Here is a 20122-nt window from a genome sequence, read left to right on the forward strand (position 1 = left end):
AGCAGCCCATCAGGCTCTTGGGAAGTGGGGGCAGCCCCCGGACGGCGCCCGAAGTCCCCCCGAGCCGCCCCAGCCCCGCTCATCCTTCAGTGCGCAGCTGTGAACTCCCGGAGTCTGTATTTAGAGATCAGAATACGCTGTAGGAAAAATTAGTTTTGCTGTTTTGCTAATTTCCCAGAGCTTGATGATGGACTTACTGCAGTTGAATAGTAATGGAAAAAATTGGGACCGATCACTCCCAGATGGTATTATCTAGTGGCCACATACACACTTGTGAATTTATGTGGCACATCAGAAATAGATGTTGTCTAAGTGGATGTTTATAACTAGAACCGAATTATAAAGCCGCTATCTCAAAGTTGTTTCACAGAGCAAATCCTTTCTGGCATTCTAAGACCTAAAACTAATTGGAATAGAGGAAATGTGTGAATGACAATTGCTCAAATTAGGAGTTATTTTAAGTGTCCCATGAAAAGGGCAGTGTATAGTCCACAGCAACAACATATTAGACTTTCTTTTTTTTTTTTCTTTGTTTTAGTCCTTGGGCCACAAACGGTGATGCTCAGGGCTGACTCCTGGTTCTGCACTCAAGACTCGCTCCTGGTGGGGCTTGGAACACCAAATGGGGTGCCAGGGATTGAACCCGAGTTGGCTGCATACCAGGCAAGCACCCTACCCACCATACTATCACCCATTTCTCTCATTTCTTTCACTTGGCGGGACAGAGGTCAAACCCAGGTCTCAAGCATATAAGGCATATGCTTTACTGGAGTCACACACTTGACCTTCAGGAATTCCATTTGCTATAGTCTAGAATAAAATCAGTTAGTCAAATTTTTTGTTTTGAGCCACACCCAGCTCCTGGGGGTGGGTGGGAGAGGGTCACTCCTGGAGGTATGCTGAAGGACCATAGGATCCCAGGAATTGAGCCCAGGGGCTCACATGCAAGGCAAGTGCTGTACTAATGATGTGTATCCAGTCCAATCAGATTCTTGGTTAGAAATGAGTCAGGGCTGCTGAGAGAGAGAGAAGGAGTAAGCGGCTTGCTTTGCATATAGTTGACCCTGGTTTGAATCCCTGGTACCACATCACCCAATATCACAATTTTGCCTGAGCACAGAGCCAGGGGTACTCCCTGAGCACTGCTAGATGCTGTCCCAAAACAAAACAAAAAATGAGTTGGGGAGATTAAAATCAGACAAACCAACCAACTAGACAAACAAAATTAGTCAAGAAAGGTAAGACATTTTATTTTACATACAAAAAGGGTGCAAACTGAGTCCTTTCCTCTCAAACTGGAGAAGAGGTCTACTTAAAGATCACATTTGTGTTTTCCATGATGCCCTAGGAAACAGCTACACTGCCATAACACACCAAGATAACACGTTTCTGTTTTCTCCAAAGAAGGCTACTTTCTCTGCAGGAGCTTCTCTTTTGAATGAATCTCTCTCCTGAAGAAACCATTTCAAATGCATTTGAAATTGACATTCAAGTTAAAAAATACTACAAGTTTTATTTTCACAGCTGAGCTTTGCCACCAGTGCCATGGTTTATGAAACATTACAAATCTAAAAATGTAAAAAAAGAAATGCATTTAACAATAATCAGACACATTCACACATCAATTAAAACTGATTTCCACATCAGATTTATACGCTATCTAGTTTTAAAGAATTGCAATCAATATCCTAACACCGTCTTAAAAGTACAATGGGCAAAGTTTAAAGAAACAGACAATATAATAAATTAGAGCATGTCAAAATATCCAATGGGAATTGATGAGTCAACATTATTTTTCACAGAAGGGCTTGTTTTTGGTTTCATCTCTTCTCTGCAGTTAATTCTTCTGCTCTATAAACAGGACTCGTCCTCAGAGCATGCTTGCTGTGACTTTGAAGACAAGAAGCTCATTTGCTAACTTTTCTTCCTAGAATATTCAGGAACACATGGTCCCGGCAGCCTGGGGTGTTAATCTTTAAGTAAAATGCATACAGATGAATGCACACATACACACAGGCATACAGCTATGACCACACACACACCCATCTGTAATATATCTTCTCCCAAAGAAATGGCTCATTTTTCCTGAGACATTCCCAACAGACTGAAGAAGCTTCCTATGATAAGACTTCCATGGCATGGATTTGGTCTGGAGCTCATGAAGAACACTGAAGACGTGTCACCTGGCCTGACCGAGGGTGCGGGGCTGGAGGAGGTAGGGGCACTCTCAGCACAGATGCCCTCCTTACTGAGATCAATGCACGGCACCCCACTATATACACTGGAAATCCTCTGCTCCAAGACTGTCAAGTGCTGCTGGCACTAGGAAGATCATTGAGAAGTAGAAAAAAAAAAAAAACAAACTTCTGTCCACAGAACTGAGGTTTCTTTATAACATCAAGTTTGATAATCAAACTAGAGATATATGGAATATACATTCAGTTTTTCCTTTATAAGTCGACCTGAAAATACTGGAGTGGCTTTCCTGGTTGTGTTCGAGGAAATTTGGTCAACTACTACTGTCTGTATCCAGATAATTTACTATTTTGAATACAATGGAGAAACTTATTCTTTTGCATCCTGCCAAAGGCATGAGGGGAAAAACATACTTAAGACTATTTCATTGATTAAAGGCTTCCAAGATTCCTTACTGGCAAAACAAAGCTGCCCAAACTCTGCAAACCCTCAGAAGGGCCTGGGTTCCCTTTTCCTTACACACAAACCAGACTCCCCCTCAAAGGAAGAAGGGAAAACTGGAGGGATCCTATTTTGACTCTGACCAACACACCCAGGGGAAAACAAAGAGTCCCTGGTCGTCACCCTCCAAAGGAGACTCGGCAGCAAAACCAGAGCCCGACCACTGCTCCACGGCCAGTCCAGACGCCGTGCCCACTTCCCCTGGGCCTGAAACTCATCTGCTCGCCTTGCAGCGAGGTCTGGCCAAGGCAATGCTGGCTCTGTGGCTCTACAAGCTCCACTCTGCCTTAATGGGGTTCGGACACTGGAGATATTCATTCCCGGGGCAACTCATGAGGGATTGAAAAGTATAAGTATGAAAATGGAAGAGGTGACTAGGACACTGGGGCACATGGGGCTTGGGAGAGATGCACCAAAATATCAAGTTCCTTGTAAGAGATGCTTTCTGTTCTGCCACGGGAGTGCTTATTTAAAAAAAATAAAATAAAATAAAACAGGCATGCCGCTCACCGGGATGGGGAGCGGTTCATTTATTTTGCATAAAAAATTAAGGCCATAATCTTTAGTAACCACTCTGATAGCACATAAGCATCACAGCATATTTTCTGACATCAAAAGTGGCTCCTAACACTGAGAATCAACACTGAATATGAAACACCTGTGCACTTTCCCACCGGAGTAAGTTGGAAGCCGACAAATTGGCAGGGGCTGTTTCTTTGTAGAGTCGCCTGACTTGTACCTTCCTAGATCCTATTTTCTCCTGTCTACACAGATTTGCAAATAGCAGGAAAACACTGAGGGCATCCTAAAAGCAAACATGACTGGCAGTCGGCCAAGCTTTGCTGAGCGATCTGGGCTGAGAGCAACACTGAGAACCTGGGAGCACTCCTAAGGGTCTAGCGTGGAAGGACTTCACACAGAAAGATGCTAAATCAGCTCTTAATCACTACTCAGGCACAATGACACAGGGGAAGCTCAAAAAACCACAGAGAAAGAAAACCCCCTACAGATCAAGCAGATTTGGGCAGGGGGAGGAGTGCTGGAACCCAGCTCCCTGGGAGCCCAGCAGAGACACTGCAAACCCGCGACAGGCACAGAACATGCAACAGAGGCCCTGTTGTGTGTGGGGGAGGGGGGCAGATTGGGGCCTGGGGGAAGGAATGAGAGCAGACAGACACACTGATGACGAAACTGCTTCTTAGCAATGTGTGTACAGCCATCTTCAGGAAGATGACAGCAGGCTCCCCCGGAGATAAGGATGACGGGTACCCTTCCTGCCAGGGGGGCCCTCGAGGGGTCTTCATCTTTCAAATATCTAGCAGGAGACTGGGGTGAGTGGGTTGTGGGTGGGGAGGAGGAGTCCAGGAGAATAGTGCACTAGGAAGGAAGCCACACACACACAACTGCTTGGATTCAACCCTTCAAGAGCTAATCTATAAAAATACTAAAGATTCCCAAAACAGTCCCAAACCCAGCTTCGAGGGGGACTTAAGCAGGCAAGCTGGCTGTGGCCTTTGCTTTCTGCAAAAGTACAAGGGGGTCATGAGCGGGGAGGCACTTGGGGGTATGGAGTGCCAGGATGCACCAAGCTTTGCCATGCCTTCTCCTTACCCGGCCCCGAGAGGCAAGCCTTTTTCTAACCCGAGACGAGGCTGTTCCAGTTGCTACACAGGAAGTTCAGGCTGTCCGCTGCTGACTGAGAAACGGTGCCCATCTCTAAGCTGGTGCCCTAATCACTACGCAACATCAAGGAAGCAGACCCTGTTCTTCACAATCTGTGTAGGGGGGAAGGGGAACATCAAGGCATCTCCTGGCCAGTTTTGTCGACAAAAATGAGAGGTGACAACCTTTCAGGAACTAAGCCAGTTTGAAGACATGAGGTGGCAGTTCCGAGCCAAGGTCCTACGGAAATGGCAAAACCCAATCATGCTATTCATGCTAATGCTATTTTGGTTCCACGTGAGATAAATCAAGAAACTACTCAGGTAACACCACCTCGCAGAAAGTAGTCCCACCTTCTCCAATCTAAGACAACCCCACACCTCAAGCCGGGGCAGGGATTTCTCTGCTCACCAAAGCACCTGACCAGGTCACCAGACACTGTCCTCCACGATGAGCAGTCTCTACCCACAGAGACAAGACCGCCTTCCCTGAAGGAAGCAACCCTCTCCCCTCTCTTCCTCCCGCGCATCTAGAATGAAAGGTCGCCGTCTGGAGAACCACTGACCCCAAATGAAAATGGAACCTAAGCAAGCTAACTCCACACTTTCTCTTTCCTTTCTCCTGTGACGCCAGGAATCGAACCCAGGGCCTCTACCACTGAGCTCCAATCCCGGCCCCCAAACATTTCTGACACTCCACGCAGGGACTCTCCCAGGGGATTCGCAGTGGCTTGTCGTGCGAGCATGCGCCGGGAGGCGGCGGCGGCAGCCGTGAGCATGTGCGCACTTCCTTTCGGGAAGGACTCTGTCCTGAAGACAGCCTCGGACTTTCATGTCAGTCTCCTTTTCTCTGGAGCTTTCTAGCGCCAACAAATCTCACCCTCACCCTCTGTCGGCCCCTGTGCTGAGCCCTGAGCCTGCCGTAAGGGCCTGGTCAGCTCTCAGGCTGCCACTCAGGTGCCAGGGGTCCTGGGATGTCAAATCTCGGGGGAGGGGGGGTGTTTCTCTGGCAGTCAGAAGGCCAAATGACTCCCTTCTTTCTGTCCACTGGAGAAAAACGGTGGTGGCTACTTCACCGTGAATCTTGGCCTCCGGGTCACTAAACTAATGACATGGCTCTCTAGCTGGAAGTCCCTGGCCGAGGAGGAAGCGGACCGATTTGTGGTTCTGCCTCTGCTTCTTGGGAACAAACTGTCTCCTGGTCACAGTCTGCGTCACCCCTGTGCCAGAAAGTCAGGTTGTTCTAACCGCAGGTGGGCGAGGTCGAGGAGGACATTCCTTGGCAGCTGAGAAGATGCATGAAAATTCAAGTATGCTTCCTTGTCCACCTGAGTGTTCACTCAGGATGACAGTTTGGCTTCTTCTCTTCTGGGGGCCGCAGACCCATCTCTTTCCACTGAGAATGTTCCCTGGACCCAGGTTCTCTCTGCACGTCTGAGCTGGCCCCATCTCCCTCAAAACAGAGAAAAAAAAAAAAAAAGGTAAAACAATATAACCAGACACAATATGCATCTGCAAAGTTATTTTTGTTAAAAACAAAAAACTAAAAGTGCAATAAAGTCAGTTGTTGTTGTTGTTGTTGCTGTTGTTGTCATTTCCCCATTGCCCGGGGACAATTCTCTTTATGTGACACTGACTGGAGTCGAGTCACGCGTCCAGAAAGCGAAGAACACCAACACGGGGGAACAGTAGATGGCGGATTCCTCACAGCTTGTGTCCTACAGTGTAACTTCTCAGGGGTGTAGGGGACCTGCACCCCAGGTCCAGCTCGGGGTGGAGGCTGCGCAGACGCAGAGGAAGAGAGAGCCAACTTCATGGCAGGGCCACGGCCACATCTTCCTGCGAGCTTCCGCGCCACAGCCCGGCTCCTCGGGCGCCGTCAGCAGACCAGCCCTGGAGGGAGGTCGAGTGTGGGCCAAGAACCAGGAGTCAGCTAAGGGGCGGAAGAGAAGAGTAGTAGTCCTTGAGTTTTTGTGAATGACACCTTCACTGTAAACAATAGGAAGGAGGGTCCGCCAGACAGCACCGGGCCACACCGGGGAAGAGCTCTGAGTCCAGCTCAGAGTGCTGGATAGGTGAGGACCGCCAGGCCACTGACCAGCGAGGCCCTGGCTGCCGGCACTGACTCCTCCTGGGGGCAACTGTTTTCTTCTTTTTGGTTTGGATCTCCACCCTCCCCCACAGGGGGGTCCCTTTCAATGAGAAATGGCAGGAGCAGCAGGCGCTGGTCACTTGTGGCGCTGAGTCTTCTTCCTTTTCCTCTTAAAGAAGCAGCAGCACCTGGAGCACAAGGAACAAGGCAAGTCAGGGAAGGTTTGCCACTGCCAACAGCCTTCCGCCTGCAGTGACCGAGGGAGGGAGTGGGGTACACCCCGGCACCCACCCACTCTGTGGGCAGCCTACTGCCTCATGGAGCACCTGTGGGGGGGCGGGGGAAGGGAGGGCAGGTGTCTCCCAGGAAAGCCAAAGGAAATAGCTGTGTCATCTGTCACCATAGCATACTTTTGCCCTTCGGGGGATGCTGCACTGGAAGGAGAGTAACTTCCTGATCTAACCCAACCCAGATTCCGCATCTTTATCTGGCAGGGACCTTCAGTACACAGTCGCCCTGATACAGCAGAAGTATCTACTGCACAGTCCATGGTGAGATGGTAGCAAGACCAAACACAGGCAAACAGATCCCATGGAAAGTATGACTGGAGCGCTTCCAGGATCTCACAAAACAATTAAGACTTCCCAGTACCACAAGATTCCCTGAGTACCACTGTGTGTGTTCTCCAAACCCAAAGGGGGAAAAAATCTCTCTGGGGCCAGGGAAATAGCTCAAATGTAGAGCACCTGCTTGAATGTGAGAGGCTCTGGGTTCAATATCTGCAACACAAATACACACACACACACACACACACACACACACACACACACACGCACACACACGAAAAGAATTCTCTCTATCCTCTATCCCAGCTGGCCCCAAGGTACAGAACAGCAGAAATTCTGACTCTACGGAAGTGTGAGCCCAGGCCCCAGCTGAGATCAGGGAAGCCTGCGGTTTAGGAGCTGATCCCCGAGCAGTACTGGGGTGTAGGGTGCCGTGTGCATCATCGGGTTGCCCCAGGCTGTCTCAGGAGCCGCAGCACCAGCACATCCCTGGGCCTCATTCGCATCCTCTGAACCTCACGCAATGTGATTTGCCAGCAGTCCTCGAGGAGGGTCAGAGTAGGACTGGTGCAAGTGTCCCATCCTGTCCACTGGAAAATGGGGTGGAGAGGGACAGAAGGCGGTGGGTGAGTCAGAGGTGTGAGTCTAAGGCACAGGGAGACGCCGGGGGCATCTCAGAGTTGCTGGACTCCTGCAAGAAAAATTCCTCTGAGAAAACCACTTTGAACTCAGTGACCCTGTCTAATCCTTCCAGGTTCCGTGTCAAGAATATTCATGTGAGGGGCTGGAGTGATAGCACAGCGGGTAGGGCACTTGCCTTGCTTGCGGCCAACCCGGGTTCGATTCCCAGCATCCCATATGGTCCCCCGAGCACCGCCAGGAGTAATTCCTGAGTGCAGAGCCAGGGGTAACTCTTAGCATAGCAGGGTGTAACCCAAAAAGCTAAAAAAAAAAAAAAAGAAAAAGAAAAAGAAAAAAAGAAAAGAATATTCATGTGAAAATAAAGAGCTATCGCCTACTTCCCTTACTCTTTTGGGGAGGACTGGGGACCCACACCCTGTGATGCTCAGGGGTTACTCCTGGTTCTGCATTCAGGAATGACTCCAGGAGGTGCTCAGGAAACCATGTGGGACGATGGGGATCAAACCTAGTTTGGCCATTTGCACTGCAATCGCTGTGCTATGGCTCCAGCCCTACCTCCTTGCTCTTAAATTCTCCATTGCAGCTAAGATTCCCTTTTTGAAGCCAGAACCCTTGGTATTCCTTGGGTTTAATTAATCAGTTGAGAATTAATGAGAATTAATCAATTAATCCAATAAATTAATTAATTTAATGAATTGAGAATTAATTCATTCTCAATGGGAATGAATTAATAAAATTCCAAAGAATGTTCTTAGAAATAAGTGTTTACAGAGACCATAATGGGACTTTTACCATTATCCGAAAAAATTAAACATCAAAATTTTGGTAACAGGAGCTCAAGGATATCATAAAAAAGATTTTCTGAAGATCAGTGATGTTTGTAAAGTATTATTAATAAATCTAAACAGTCACTAACCAATATGTATTTAGGACCCAAATAAATTATTTAAAATAAAAATGATTAACACTTTTGATTGTTTAAACCAGTCCCTAGTGAAATTGCTGGGAAAAGAATTAGGGGGAATATATTTTTCTCTAATTAGTTTTTTTTAAATGTATATTTTTCAAGTTGAGTCTCTTGAAGTTAATATTAAGCAAGGCAAATTAAATCCTATGGGAGCACCAATATTTTAATAGCTCCTTATTCCAGTTAACCATAACCTTCAGAGACACTAACATTTCTATCAACATTTTTCTTTTCTTTTTGGGTCACACCCGGCGATGCACAGGGTTACTCCTGGCTCATGCACTCAGGAATTACTCCTGGCGGTGCTCAGGGGACCATATGGGACGCTGGGAATCGAACCCGGCTTGGCCGCGTGCAAGGCAAACGCCCTACCTGCTGTGCTATTGCTCCAGCCCCCTCTATCAGCTTTTGTTTCTATTTTCTTTGGAGGTAAATTCTAAGATGATGATTCTGTGTTTTTATTATTTTTTTACTTCTGATTTGGGGGCCAATCCAGCATTGCTCAGGGGTTACTCCTGGCTCTGCACTCAGGAATTACTCCTGGTGGTGCGTGAGGGACCATATGGGATGCCGGGAATCAACCCAAGTTGGCTGCAGGCACTGCAAATACCCTGCTTACTATACTATCACTCCAGCCCTAAGATTTTTTGCTTTTAAATAAAAACACTCAAAACAATACAAAAACATTGGTTTTGGCCCATTTCAAGCTAAGCTGACTTTCAAGGGAGGTCAGGAAATCACTATCTGCTAAAAAGCCTACTGTGACTTAATGACACTCAGCGCAGTGGTGAGCTCACTGAGAGGAGGCACATGCTTCAGAGCTCTACCAAAAGTGTTACTAATTACCACAGTTAATTATTTATTTACTCTTGGTTTGGGGGCCACACCCAGCAGTGCTCAGGGTTTACTTCTGGCAGGACTTGGGGAACCACAGGGACCAAACCTGGGTAGGGTATGTGCCAGGCGAACACCCCGCCTGATGTGTTATCTCTCTGGCCCGCTAGACACCACGGCTAAAGCTGCAGTTGAAACTCTCGGTAACTCTACCCAGGAGAGGAAGCAGTCCTGCAACCTGCTCTTCTAATCTGTGTGTTCACTTCTGGACCCAGCCATCTGACGCTCGGGGTGATGTGCTCAGGGAGAGCTCCCAGTCGTCGTGCTCCGTGTATGCAAACAATGTGCTTAGCCATTTAAACTCTATCCCTGGCCCAACGTCTCGGTTTCTGTGGTAATTACTATCATCAGGACCTGTTAAGACTGGTTCAGGACTGGAAGACATTAGTCAATGGGCTACAGGCAAATTTTGCATGCAGAAGGCCTGGATTTATTTCCTAGCACCTAATCAGGAGCCACCCATAGCAAGGAGCCTAAAGTAGCTATTGTGCACTCCTGGGTGCACATGCCCCCACAAAATACCTAGGTCAGACCCAAGAGCAAGCCCAATGACGAACTCCACAAAGCATTTCTCTCAGAAGAGAAGACAAGTGGTGAGCAGTTGGATTACACTTCTAGACATTTTAGGGTTAATATCGGATTGTCCTTGCTCCTCCCACAGGCAGTTTTGGCTCACTGGGCTACACCCACCACAGTGCTCCCCAAGCATACCCAATTCCATCAAGAACTCCCAATCCTCTATCTTTAACTTCTCTTTTGTGCCTTCCCCCTATCTGTTCATCACATATATCCCCAAATCAGACCCTGTAACCTGTAGGTCAAATCATCTGAGGGCACTGGATTCTGTATATGAAAGTGAAATATTGCTTTCTCTTTCCTTTATGTGCTTGCCATAGTTTACTTTAGAGCAACGTCCTTTTGTATAGACACAGGATGACAGTTAATGCTATGCTATTGTAACTTGGGAGTTAACTGACTCCAAATATTTACTCCTGGGCATCCGTCACATTTACTTGATTTAAGACTCAGTTGCTTTAACACCCCAAAAGTGGAGTCCCAGTGAGGAGTTTGGATAGACCCAGGGAAAGTCGTAAGATACCCTGGCATTGAAAAGCAAAAGATTTGCAAGACTGTGTGTTTAACCTCCATAATAATATCAGATTATACGAACACACATGTGCTGAACAGGCCAAATGTACTCCTTGAGATCATAAAGTCTACCTACATGCTCAATCTCCACAAACCCTGCATTAAATGCTTATCTTCAACCCACCCCTGTCCCTGGGAAGGCCTGCGTGTAACTGGACTTTCAGTCGGGACGCAGACACTGGCGCCCCCTCCAGTCACTGCTGACAAACAGACACAAGGCGGCCATCAGGTTGAGCAGGCTGTGTGAGCACAAAGCATATGCATGCAGACAAAGAGAGTCACAGCTTCAGACTACAACAGCCCAGCTAGCTCGGCAGCACCCGGGAGGTGTCAGACAGTGATCAGGAGCAGGGCTGAGAAGGTTCTAGCTACAGCGAGGATGCGCCTCCCAAACATGGATTCTCAGGGCTCCCCTTCCATACCCCATACTGCCCCGAGGAAGGCACCCGAGCAGTTATTCCCCAGCATGCAAAAGAAAGGCTCCACTACCTCCTTAGCAAGGCTGTCCTTGGAACCACTACACTCTCGGAGAGGAAAGGAAAGAGGGAGAAAACAAACAAAATAACCCAAACAACAAAATGTCCGTCTCTCCCCCAAGTGTCTCTCACTCTTCTCCAAGAAATCATATTTTGCAGGTGGGAGAACCAGGTGAATCAAAAAGACAGACAAGATTCTGCCAAAACAATGATTTTCAGCTCATGGACCAAGCTGTAGAATGTGAGATTATCTCACTACTACTTTCCCTGGGGTTGTGAGGAATAATCTGAAAAATGCTGTCGAACTGTCGTCCTGTTGTTCGTCGATTTGCTTGAGTGGGCACCAGTAACGTCTCCATTGTGAGACTTGTTGTTACTGTTTTGGGCATATCGAATATGCCACAGGTAGCTTGCCAGGCTCTGGCGTGTGGGCAGGATACTCTCGGTAGTTTGCCAGGCTGTCCGAGAGGGACGGAGGAATCGAACCCGGGTCGGCCACACTAAAAAACTATAATCTAAAAAACTAGTAATCTAAAAAATATAGTAATCTTGTCTATCTCTGTCCCTTCTTGTCTGAGAGTATTTAGTTATATTACTTTTGGGGAAAAACTTATTCTGTTGAAAAATTTAAGTGTTCTGGATATCCTGGGGTATTATTTTGACAGGAGGCAGCAATGAGGTGTAGAAGGAACAGGGCAATTCCTGGGGACAGGCCTACCCCATCCCCAACTGTGGGTCTAGTTCCCTAGTCTGGGTGGGTATGGGACAAGGTGGCAGAGAGTAGCCAACCGATGCTCCCAGGGCATTGTTTGGCTTTGCCAACCCCGGTTTAGCCGGGCTGCTTCCCTGGCACATGGACTGGAGAGAGGGACTCACCACAGGTTGAGCATTTTCAGGCAGCTATAGAGTGTACAAAGAGAAAGCACAGAAAGGAAGAGAGAGAAAGACAGATATTAGTTCACAGAGCGAGAGGAGAGCGCCTCCCTGTGAGCCATGCAAACATGCAGAATGTCTGTGTTTAGTTTCTTCCTCTGCAGAGGCAGGGTGTAGACTTAGTCACCTGGTCCCCACACTAAAGTGGCACGGGGCAGGGCCTGGCAGAAGCAGGACAGTGGGAACAGGCTCTCGGTGAGGGCAAAGACAAAGCGGAAAGCACTGATGGAGCTTCGGGGGGGCTGGGCTAATTTCCAAGAGCAAAAACAATTGCTCCTGTTTCAGCAATGCCAAGATATTTTGGTACAAGGTACACCACAGGAAGTTCTACATGGCATCTTGCTGACCTTCCAATATTCTGCCACAAAGAAAGTGCCAAATGCAGAAAAGCGCTTGAACCCCATTTCTGTTCACTCGGGGGTGGGGCGGGGGTGGTGATGGAAGGAAGATGTCCACATTTGCGCGCTCATGGCTGAAGTCAATGGAGAGCACCAAGTGTCTGTGTTCAGACCCCAACAAGCGTCAACCATACAGGTGCTTGCCTCGCCACCCTTCCAACCATAGCTAAACACAGAGATGGGAAGCGAGACACTCACTCTATACAGAAAACAAAAATCAAGACCCTAATGTTTCTTTCCTCCCTTCACACAAAACCAGTCGGGTGAAGAAACCCCAAGCCTGGAAGTGAAGGTTTCTCGGAGCCTCACCAGTACCTGAGCTGAGTGGCAGCAGCCCTGGTTCTCCAGCAGGCTGTATAGCTGTGAGGCACTACAGCTGCCTGCGATGAGGGGGTGGGGCACCTTATGCTTCTCCCACTGGGACTTCTTCTTCCCATGAACATGACCGAGCAGGTGGATATTTGGCAATCCTTCCTTTCCTGCCTCCGCACACTCAGAGGGCCAAACAGTAAAATACATGGCTGTGTTCTGACAGTGTCCTCAGAAAGATGGTTTAGAAACCCAGGAGATTACTTAAGGAAATGGCATACAAAAGCTTTAAACCCAGAGTTTTGGGTGACAATGATCAAATACAGTCGCCCTGTTCTGATGAAAGGGAGCAAAGGCTAGAGTGTTCTTTCTGCTACGTGGAAAGACTTAACTCTCTATCTTGCAGTTTAGGTGATACTAGGAACAGAATACACCTGTGTATTAAAATCTGTGTGAATGGCCCCCTACCTTACACACAGTATACAAACACCACACAAACACACACACACACACACACACACACACACACACACACACACACACACAAGCAGCACACATTTACCAAAAAAGAAATGAAATGTAATGGTCCAAATGATAAACCTGCATACCTGTATGGGGACACACCGTAAAATGGAAATACAGTCAACCTTGGTACACAAGGGTCACTGTTTAACCCAGAGTCTTCCACATAATAGCCACAGAGGGGAATCAGAAGTGAGTTAATGCAGTGATTCCCAACCTGACAAGAAACTTGAATCTCCTGAACTTTATAAATCTTTATGCTCACATCATTAGCCCAGAGAAATTAAACCAGAAAGTCTGGTCCTGGGACCCAGATATTGCTATTTTCTAATCCGAGCCAACTCCAAGTTCAGATGAGGCCAAGAACCCAGAGAGGCATACTGTTTATGTGGAAGACTAAATTTTGCCATGGAAACTGAAAAACTGTGACCACCATGACAATTTTCCAAAGTCCCCGTCAACACAGGGCCAGGTCGGGCGTTAAGAACTCCCCTGCTGCCCCATAGCTGAAGCGGAGGGGAGAAGGTAGATGGAAGAGAGAAGGGATCACTAAGAAAATGATGGCTGGAGGAACCAGTTGGGGTGGGAGATGCATGCCGAAAGTAGTTAATGGACCAAACATGATGACCTCTCAGTGTCTGTGTTGCAAGCTATAATGCCCAAAAGTAGAGAGAGAGTATGGGGAATATTGTCTGCCTTAGAGGCAGGAGGAGGATGGGAAAGGGCGGGGGGCATACCTAGGATATTGGTGGTGGGGAATGTGCACTGGTGGAGGGATGGGTGTTTGATCATTGTGTGATTGTAACCCAAACATGAAAGCTTGTAACTATCTCACGGTGATTCAATAGAATTTAAAATAAAAAACTCCCCTGCTCTCTTAATCAGAGCCTTACATTGCCCAGGAGAACATCCAAAGGTCCCCTACAATCAGCAGTGACTTGACAAGAGTCCCAAGCATCCTTAGCTTTAAGAATTCCTGGGTAGGAATTCTTGAGCTCTGGCTTTTCTAGCAGGTGAGCTCATCATACAGATCAGGAAGAAGTCAGGGGTGTGTGTGTGTGTGTGTGTGTGTGTGTGTGTGTGTGTGTGTGTGTGTGTGTGTGTGTTGAGGGGGTCGCTGATGGGGGGCATCTATGCAAACCATATATGAAAGAAGAACGTGGTGGGCTGCCTTGCACTGCCTTACATCCAGGGGTATAGGAATGTTTGGGACCTCTGGATATTCAAGGGACCACTCAGCACAATTTCAGCATAAGCATGTTGCCCGCTTCAGAGAAGATGCGACTGGGATGGCCTATTACTGTTCCCACAGGGTTTTAGTGAAGAGAGCCTATGTATTCGTCTTGGTAGCAGTTACTAAATCATAAAGATACCACTTGTGTCTGCTTGGGAGTTTGCTGTCGAATGGGAACTTGAGGTGAGGCAAAAGAGAGAGCAGTGGTCAGAGTGCTGCTCTCATAGCAGGGCCGCAGGCAGCTCACCTCCCACACAGATGTTAAGAGTTTAAACACAGACCATGCAGAGAACACCAAGGGGCTGGCGGCCTGGGCAAGGCAAGACACACACACATGCGAGAAAAGCAGGGATGGGAGTGAGGCGCTTCCTGGCCCTCTGGGGATCAGTGACTTCCTCTCCACCTCAAGACTCATCCACTCACAGGAACAGAAACGGAAACAATTTCTCTCCCCTGACTTGAGTTCTTCTGAATCCAAAATCATTTAATTCGGAACAAAACAGTCCTGAAATCCTTTCTCCAGAACGGTGCACACGAGAGTCGGCAGCCAAGAGCAAGAGCACTCATGCTGCAGCCGGCCCGTGGCCTGGATAAACATTTCTCTACTCTACCAGGAGTCAGAAGCTCCAGGGTTCAAAGAGGCTCCTGACTACTAACTTTTGTCCCAGGGAGACTAGAAAAAATGTGAAATCACAGCAAACAAAGGACAGCAGAAGCCTTAGAGTGCCATGCAAAAGCAAAACAGCCAGAGGAAGAGAGCTGTGGGTCCGAGCACGAGGAGACCGGCGTGGAGTGAGAAGCAGCACAGAGAGAGCAAGACAGAGAGGGGCTGGGAGCCCCCGAAGTTGGAACGTACTTAGCTTCCTCCAGTACCTCCACCTCAGTGTGAGCTGTGATCGGTGCATTGGAGTGGGCGCCCGTGGGGTCATCGATGTTCAGCTCTCCATTGGCCGAGCTAACCACCTGCAAGAGAAAGATGGAGTGTGACACAGAGCACGGTGACAGCAGTCTCCTGCCAGCTAGCAAGGGTCCCTCGGGGAGATGTGGTTTCAAGGCCATGTCTGACGTGTTTGTTTGCCTGGGCTGCAGACAAGGCGGGAGGCGAGAGGCTGAGGGAGACGAGGCAACTGTCCAGACTTAGGGCAGGCTGCCGGACTTAGCAGGGAAACCAAGGAGTCAATGATGTAACATCAGAACTTCATACTAAATGCCTATTCTGTTACACTGGATGGAAACAATGTAATCTCACCCAGTAAAAGTGATAAAACCAGTATCATGCCCCCTCTCTATTTTTATAATTAAAAAAAATTTTTTTTTTGGATTTTAGGCCATACTCGGCAGTATTCAGGGATTACTTCTGGCCCTGTGCTCAGGGATCACCCCAGGCAGCTCACTCCAGGGGACACATGGGGTGTGGGGATGGAACTCGGGTCAGTCACATGCAAGGCAAATGCCCTCCCTGCTATACTATTGCCCTGGCCCCTATACCCCTCTCTCTAATGCTACTCATTTAAGCTTTAATCACATGAAGACTCAGTGAAGACGGTTAAAAACATCTTTTGAAAAAACAACAGTGGCGGGCAGGGGCTGGGGGTTGGGAGGGAAACGGGGATCATTGGTACACTACATTTCTTCATGGCTTTGATCACAGGTTAGCACTCAAATAACACAAGTAGCACGCGCTCCCTAGCGAGCGGGAAGATAGTACAGACACGCTTTCCCTGAAAGCTCAGCCTTAGCTAACGACCTTCCCCTCGGGCTCACTGTCGACCCACGGCTCCCTGCCGGTCCCCGAGCCGTGACCGAAGGCTCTCACTCCTGCTATCTGCCATGCTGGGTCCGACCGAACTTCCCTTGCTTGTGCAGCAGCTTCTGCCACCTGGTTTCACTGCTAGCACATGGACCCTGTTCATGTGGGTGCTGGGGAGTGGAAAAAGGGACCCTGCTGGATAGAACACTCTGCTACTGAAGACCCCAGCTGAACCACGGGAGAGAACCACTAGAGAAGATGAACAGCTCAGCCACTGTATGCTGTTACATAAGGAATTATTGATTTGAGACTATTACATATGGGAAGAGGGGTTGCGAGAGAATTATATTTGAGTCAAGGTACAGTACCAGGTGAACAAGAATGAAGGTGGCACTGCATAGTCAATGAAATGGGTCCTAGACTCAGCCCTGGGTTTGAATCCTAGCTCCACTACTTACATACTGTGAGTCCTTGCGCCAGATCCTCAGTCTCCTCTGGGTCTGAACTGTGTGTAAGACAGAGAATTGCTGCTAACCTAAGCAGGTAACTGCATTTGCACGAAGTCCAAGTACACTGCCATGGGAAATGGAAATGGATGACTAAATGCTTACTGCTCTTCTCCTTCAAGCAATTTATTTTGGTTTGGTTGGCCAAACCTCAGGGTTCCTATGTACACCAGACCCTCCCTCCAGAAAGGTTTTTTCTTTTCTTCCCCTCAGCTAGGGTCCTCATTACTTAATTTGCAAAAACTTCCTGCACAAAGAGAAAATATTTAGCAGAAGAAGTCTTTGGGGGGTATTTATTCAAAAAGGAAAGAATAGACGAGGTGAAAACTACTCACTGGCTGTGCCCGTAATTATTATTATTTGGCTCCTGGGCCACACCTAGTGACGCTTAAGGAGCACTCCTGGTGGTGCTCAAGGGACCATATGTACACCATATGTAGTGCCGGGGATGGAATCCAGTTTGTCAATGTGCAAGCAAATGCCTTACTAACTGTACTATCTCTCTGGCCTGTGTCCACAATTATTTTTAAACCAGAAACTGTCATCCCATTGTTCATCTATTTGCTCAAGCGGGCACCAGTAACATCTCCGTTGTGAGACTTGTTGTTGGCATATCGAATACGCCACGGGGAGCTTGCCAGGCTCTGCCGTGCAGGTGGGATACTCTCGGTAGCTTGCCGTGCTCTCCAAGAGGAACAGAAGAATCGAACCCAGGTCGGCTGTGTGCAAAGCACATGCCCTAACAAAATATGATAAGAACTTAATATACTATCACACAGATGGTCAAATAAATCTATATTACATCTATGTTTAGCCAGGAAATATCCAAATTTCTGCCACTGAAAACATTTAGCATCTCCAATTAATGAAAACATCCGCCCTTATTTATCTGTTGATCCTGTTAAAAAGAATACTATAAAATAGTATCAACGTAGTATTTTTGCCCCCAAAATTTATAAGTAAAACTAAATTTAACAGGGGGCTGGAAAGATACTACAGGGGTTAATCTGACTGCTTTGGACTTGGCTGACCCAGGTTAGACCCCTGGAATCCAGATCCTTGAACTCAGAGCCAGAAATAAGCCCTCAGCATAGCTGGCTGTGGTCCTCAAAAAACCGTTTTTAATGAAAACAAACCAAAAAAACCCCCCTAAACTTAATGGCTGAAAGAAAGGAAAGAGAAAATCCAAAATGTGGCATCTAGAAATAAGCCAACAGTCTTAGAAGAAGACTATGCCTAAAATCTTGTTTTTCCCTTTACTCACAGGGTTGACTGGATTAAGAGACTGAGGAGACCTTCTACTTCCTGCACCGCCAACCTGGCTGAGGTCTGCCACTGGGGGCACCACAGGGCCCACTCGGGAACCAGACCTGGGAGGCAGAGCCCTTCCTCACTGGGTGGGTCTCAGCACCTCCAAGTCCAACCTGCACCATTTTAAGCGCCGCCCCCCCCCCCCCCCCCCGCCGCCACCACAGCTCCTGAAGCACGCGGCCACATGAACACTGCACAACAGATACACTTAGCAAGTGAGATGCTGCTCACAGTCACATCCCTCCAATTCTGTGAGGACGGGCAGAGAAGAAAGAGGGCAGCCTTCAGCCTAATCCTGCAGCATCTTCAGAGGGTTAACTACAAAAACTCGCCCCCAGTACATTAAGAACACTAGAAAACCAGTGACAAAATACCATGGAAGCCCATAAAGATCAGTGAGCAAAAATAGCATCACCTGAGACACAAACAGCACAGGAAATGTCTTTAGTGACACCGTGATGAGGATGATCAATGAGTTCAAAGAAACAACACAGGGAGTCAGCAAAGCACAAGAAAGTACAATAACAGAAATGAGAAAACTACAAACAGAAGTGACAGAAATGAAGAATGTGGTGATATAAAAAATGCCAACAGAAGTTATGAACAGCAGAATAGATATAGCCAAGTAAAGATGAAGGAGCTCTGGGGTTAGAGCGATAAGCACAGCGGGTAGGGCGTTTGCCTTGCACCCGGCCAACCCGGGTTAAATTCCCAGCATATGGTCCCTTGAGCACCGCCAGGAGTAATTCCTGAGTGCAGAGCCAGGAGTAACCCGTGTGCATCGCCAGGTGTGACCCAAAAAGCAAAAATAAATAAATAAATAAATAAGAAATGAACAGCACACCAGAGAATTATAGGATGAGTTGAAGAGGAACAATATAAGCATCATAGGAGGCTCACAGGAAGGCAATGTGATAAAGAAACAGTAGTTAAAGAAATCATCAGTAAGAATTTCCCAGAGTTGAGGATTACAGACACCTAGATCCAAGAGGCCCCAAGGATCCCAGTGAGAACTGACCCACCGAGAAAAAGTTGAGGACACATTATATTCAAAATGACAAAACCCAAAGGGAGAGAATATTGAGGATTTTTTTTTTTAAGTTTTGGGGCCACGCCTGATAGTGCTCAAGGATTACTCCTGGCTCTGTGCTCAGGGATCACTTCTAGCAAATCACTAGAGCTTGGGAGACAGACCACATGCAATGCTGGGGACCAAACCCGGGTGAGCCACATGCAAGGCAAGGCAAACCCACTGTACTATCTCACTGGCCCCCAGGCAGAAGACTGAAAGCAGCAAGATCAAAAAAGGAGCTTATTTACACAGGAGAGTCCACAAGATATATAGCAGCTCTACCAAATGAGACTCTCGAGCCACAAGGGTAAGGAAGAATACAGCACAAATAATGAAGCAAAACCTGACTAGAGTCCTCTACCCAACTAGACTACCACTCAGGAGTGATACAGATCAGCACTCAGAGCTTCACGGACAGGGCGCAGCTCAGGGAATTCATAGCCTGGACACCTGTTTTACAAGAAACATTAAAAGACCTTCTTTAAAGAACAGGAGAAGTTTTCCATCATGTGGCCCTGAACATGGCACTGACTAATGGTGCCTATGGTTTTCTTTTACTAGACTAAAAAAGGCTACAACAGCAATCAATCATCGCAAGTGGACGTCTATTGATTTGTTTTCCAATCAGTCTGTCTGCCATGAATTTAAGTTTTATTGGAGCCAGTAATATGAAATAAAAGTGTCATGTGTATCCCAAGGAGACAGGCTGGGGGGTGGGAGGGAACTCGGGACACTGACGGTGGGATTGGTGTTGGCACACTACTGCTGACACAACTACCATGAACAACTTTGTAAATCACTGTGTCTTACTAAAAATTCAAAGGCCAACAAAAAGCCAAGCAAAACACAAAGAGTTAAAAGTATACCTAAAATGAGAGAGAGAGAGAGAGAGAGAGAGAGAGACTGAGAAACTGAGAGACTGGAAAAGCACAACAACTAAACA

At 47.5% G+C, this 20122-nt stretch overlaps 1 protein-coding gene across 5 annotated transcripts in view; it reads right to left on the bottom strand.

Annotated features, from left to right (window-relative positions):
* Positions 1–1229: 1229 nt before the first annotated feature.
* CSNK1G1 (casein kinase 1 gamma 1) overlaps positions 1230–20122 on the bottom strand; it is a 161413-nt gene continuing 142520 nt past the window's right edge. For 3 of the 5 annotated variants that reach the window (XM_004619620.2, XM_012935262.2, XM_055126844.1), the window contains 3 exons: positions 15397–15503; positions 12021–12044; positions 1230–6638 (listed from right to left, as the gene is read on the bottom strand). In XM_004619620.2, the coding sequence (XP_004619677.1) occupies positions 6587–6638; positions 12021–12044; positions 15397–15503 (183 nt within the window). In that variant the 3' untranslated portion in view covers positions 1230–6586. The remainder of the gene's footprint in view (positions 6639–12020; positions 12045–15396; positions 15504–20122) is intronic. The other 2 variants (XM_004619619.2, XM_004619617.2) reach the window with 1 other exon arrangement.

The sequence above is a fragment of the Sorex araneus genome, chromosome 2 (genome assembly GCF_027595985.1).
Source record: "Sorex araneus isolate mSorAra2 chromosome 2, mSorAra2.pri, whole genome shotgun sequence".
Classification (NCBI taxonomy): domain Eukaryota; kingdom Metazoa; phylum Chordata; class Mammalia; order Eulipotyphla; family Soricidae; genus Sorex; species Sorex araneus.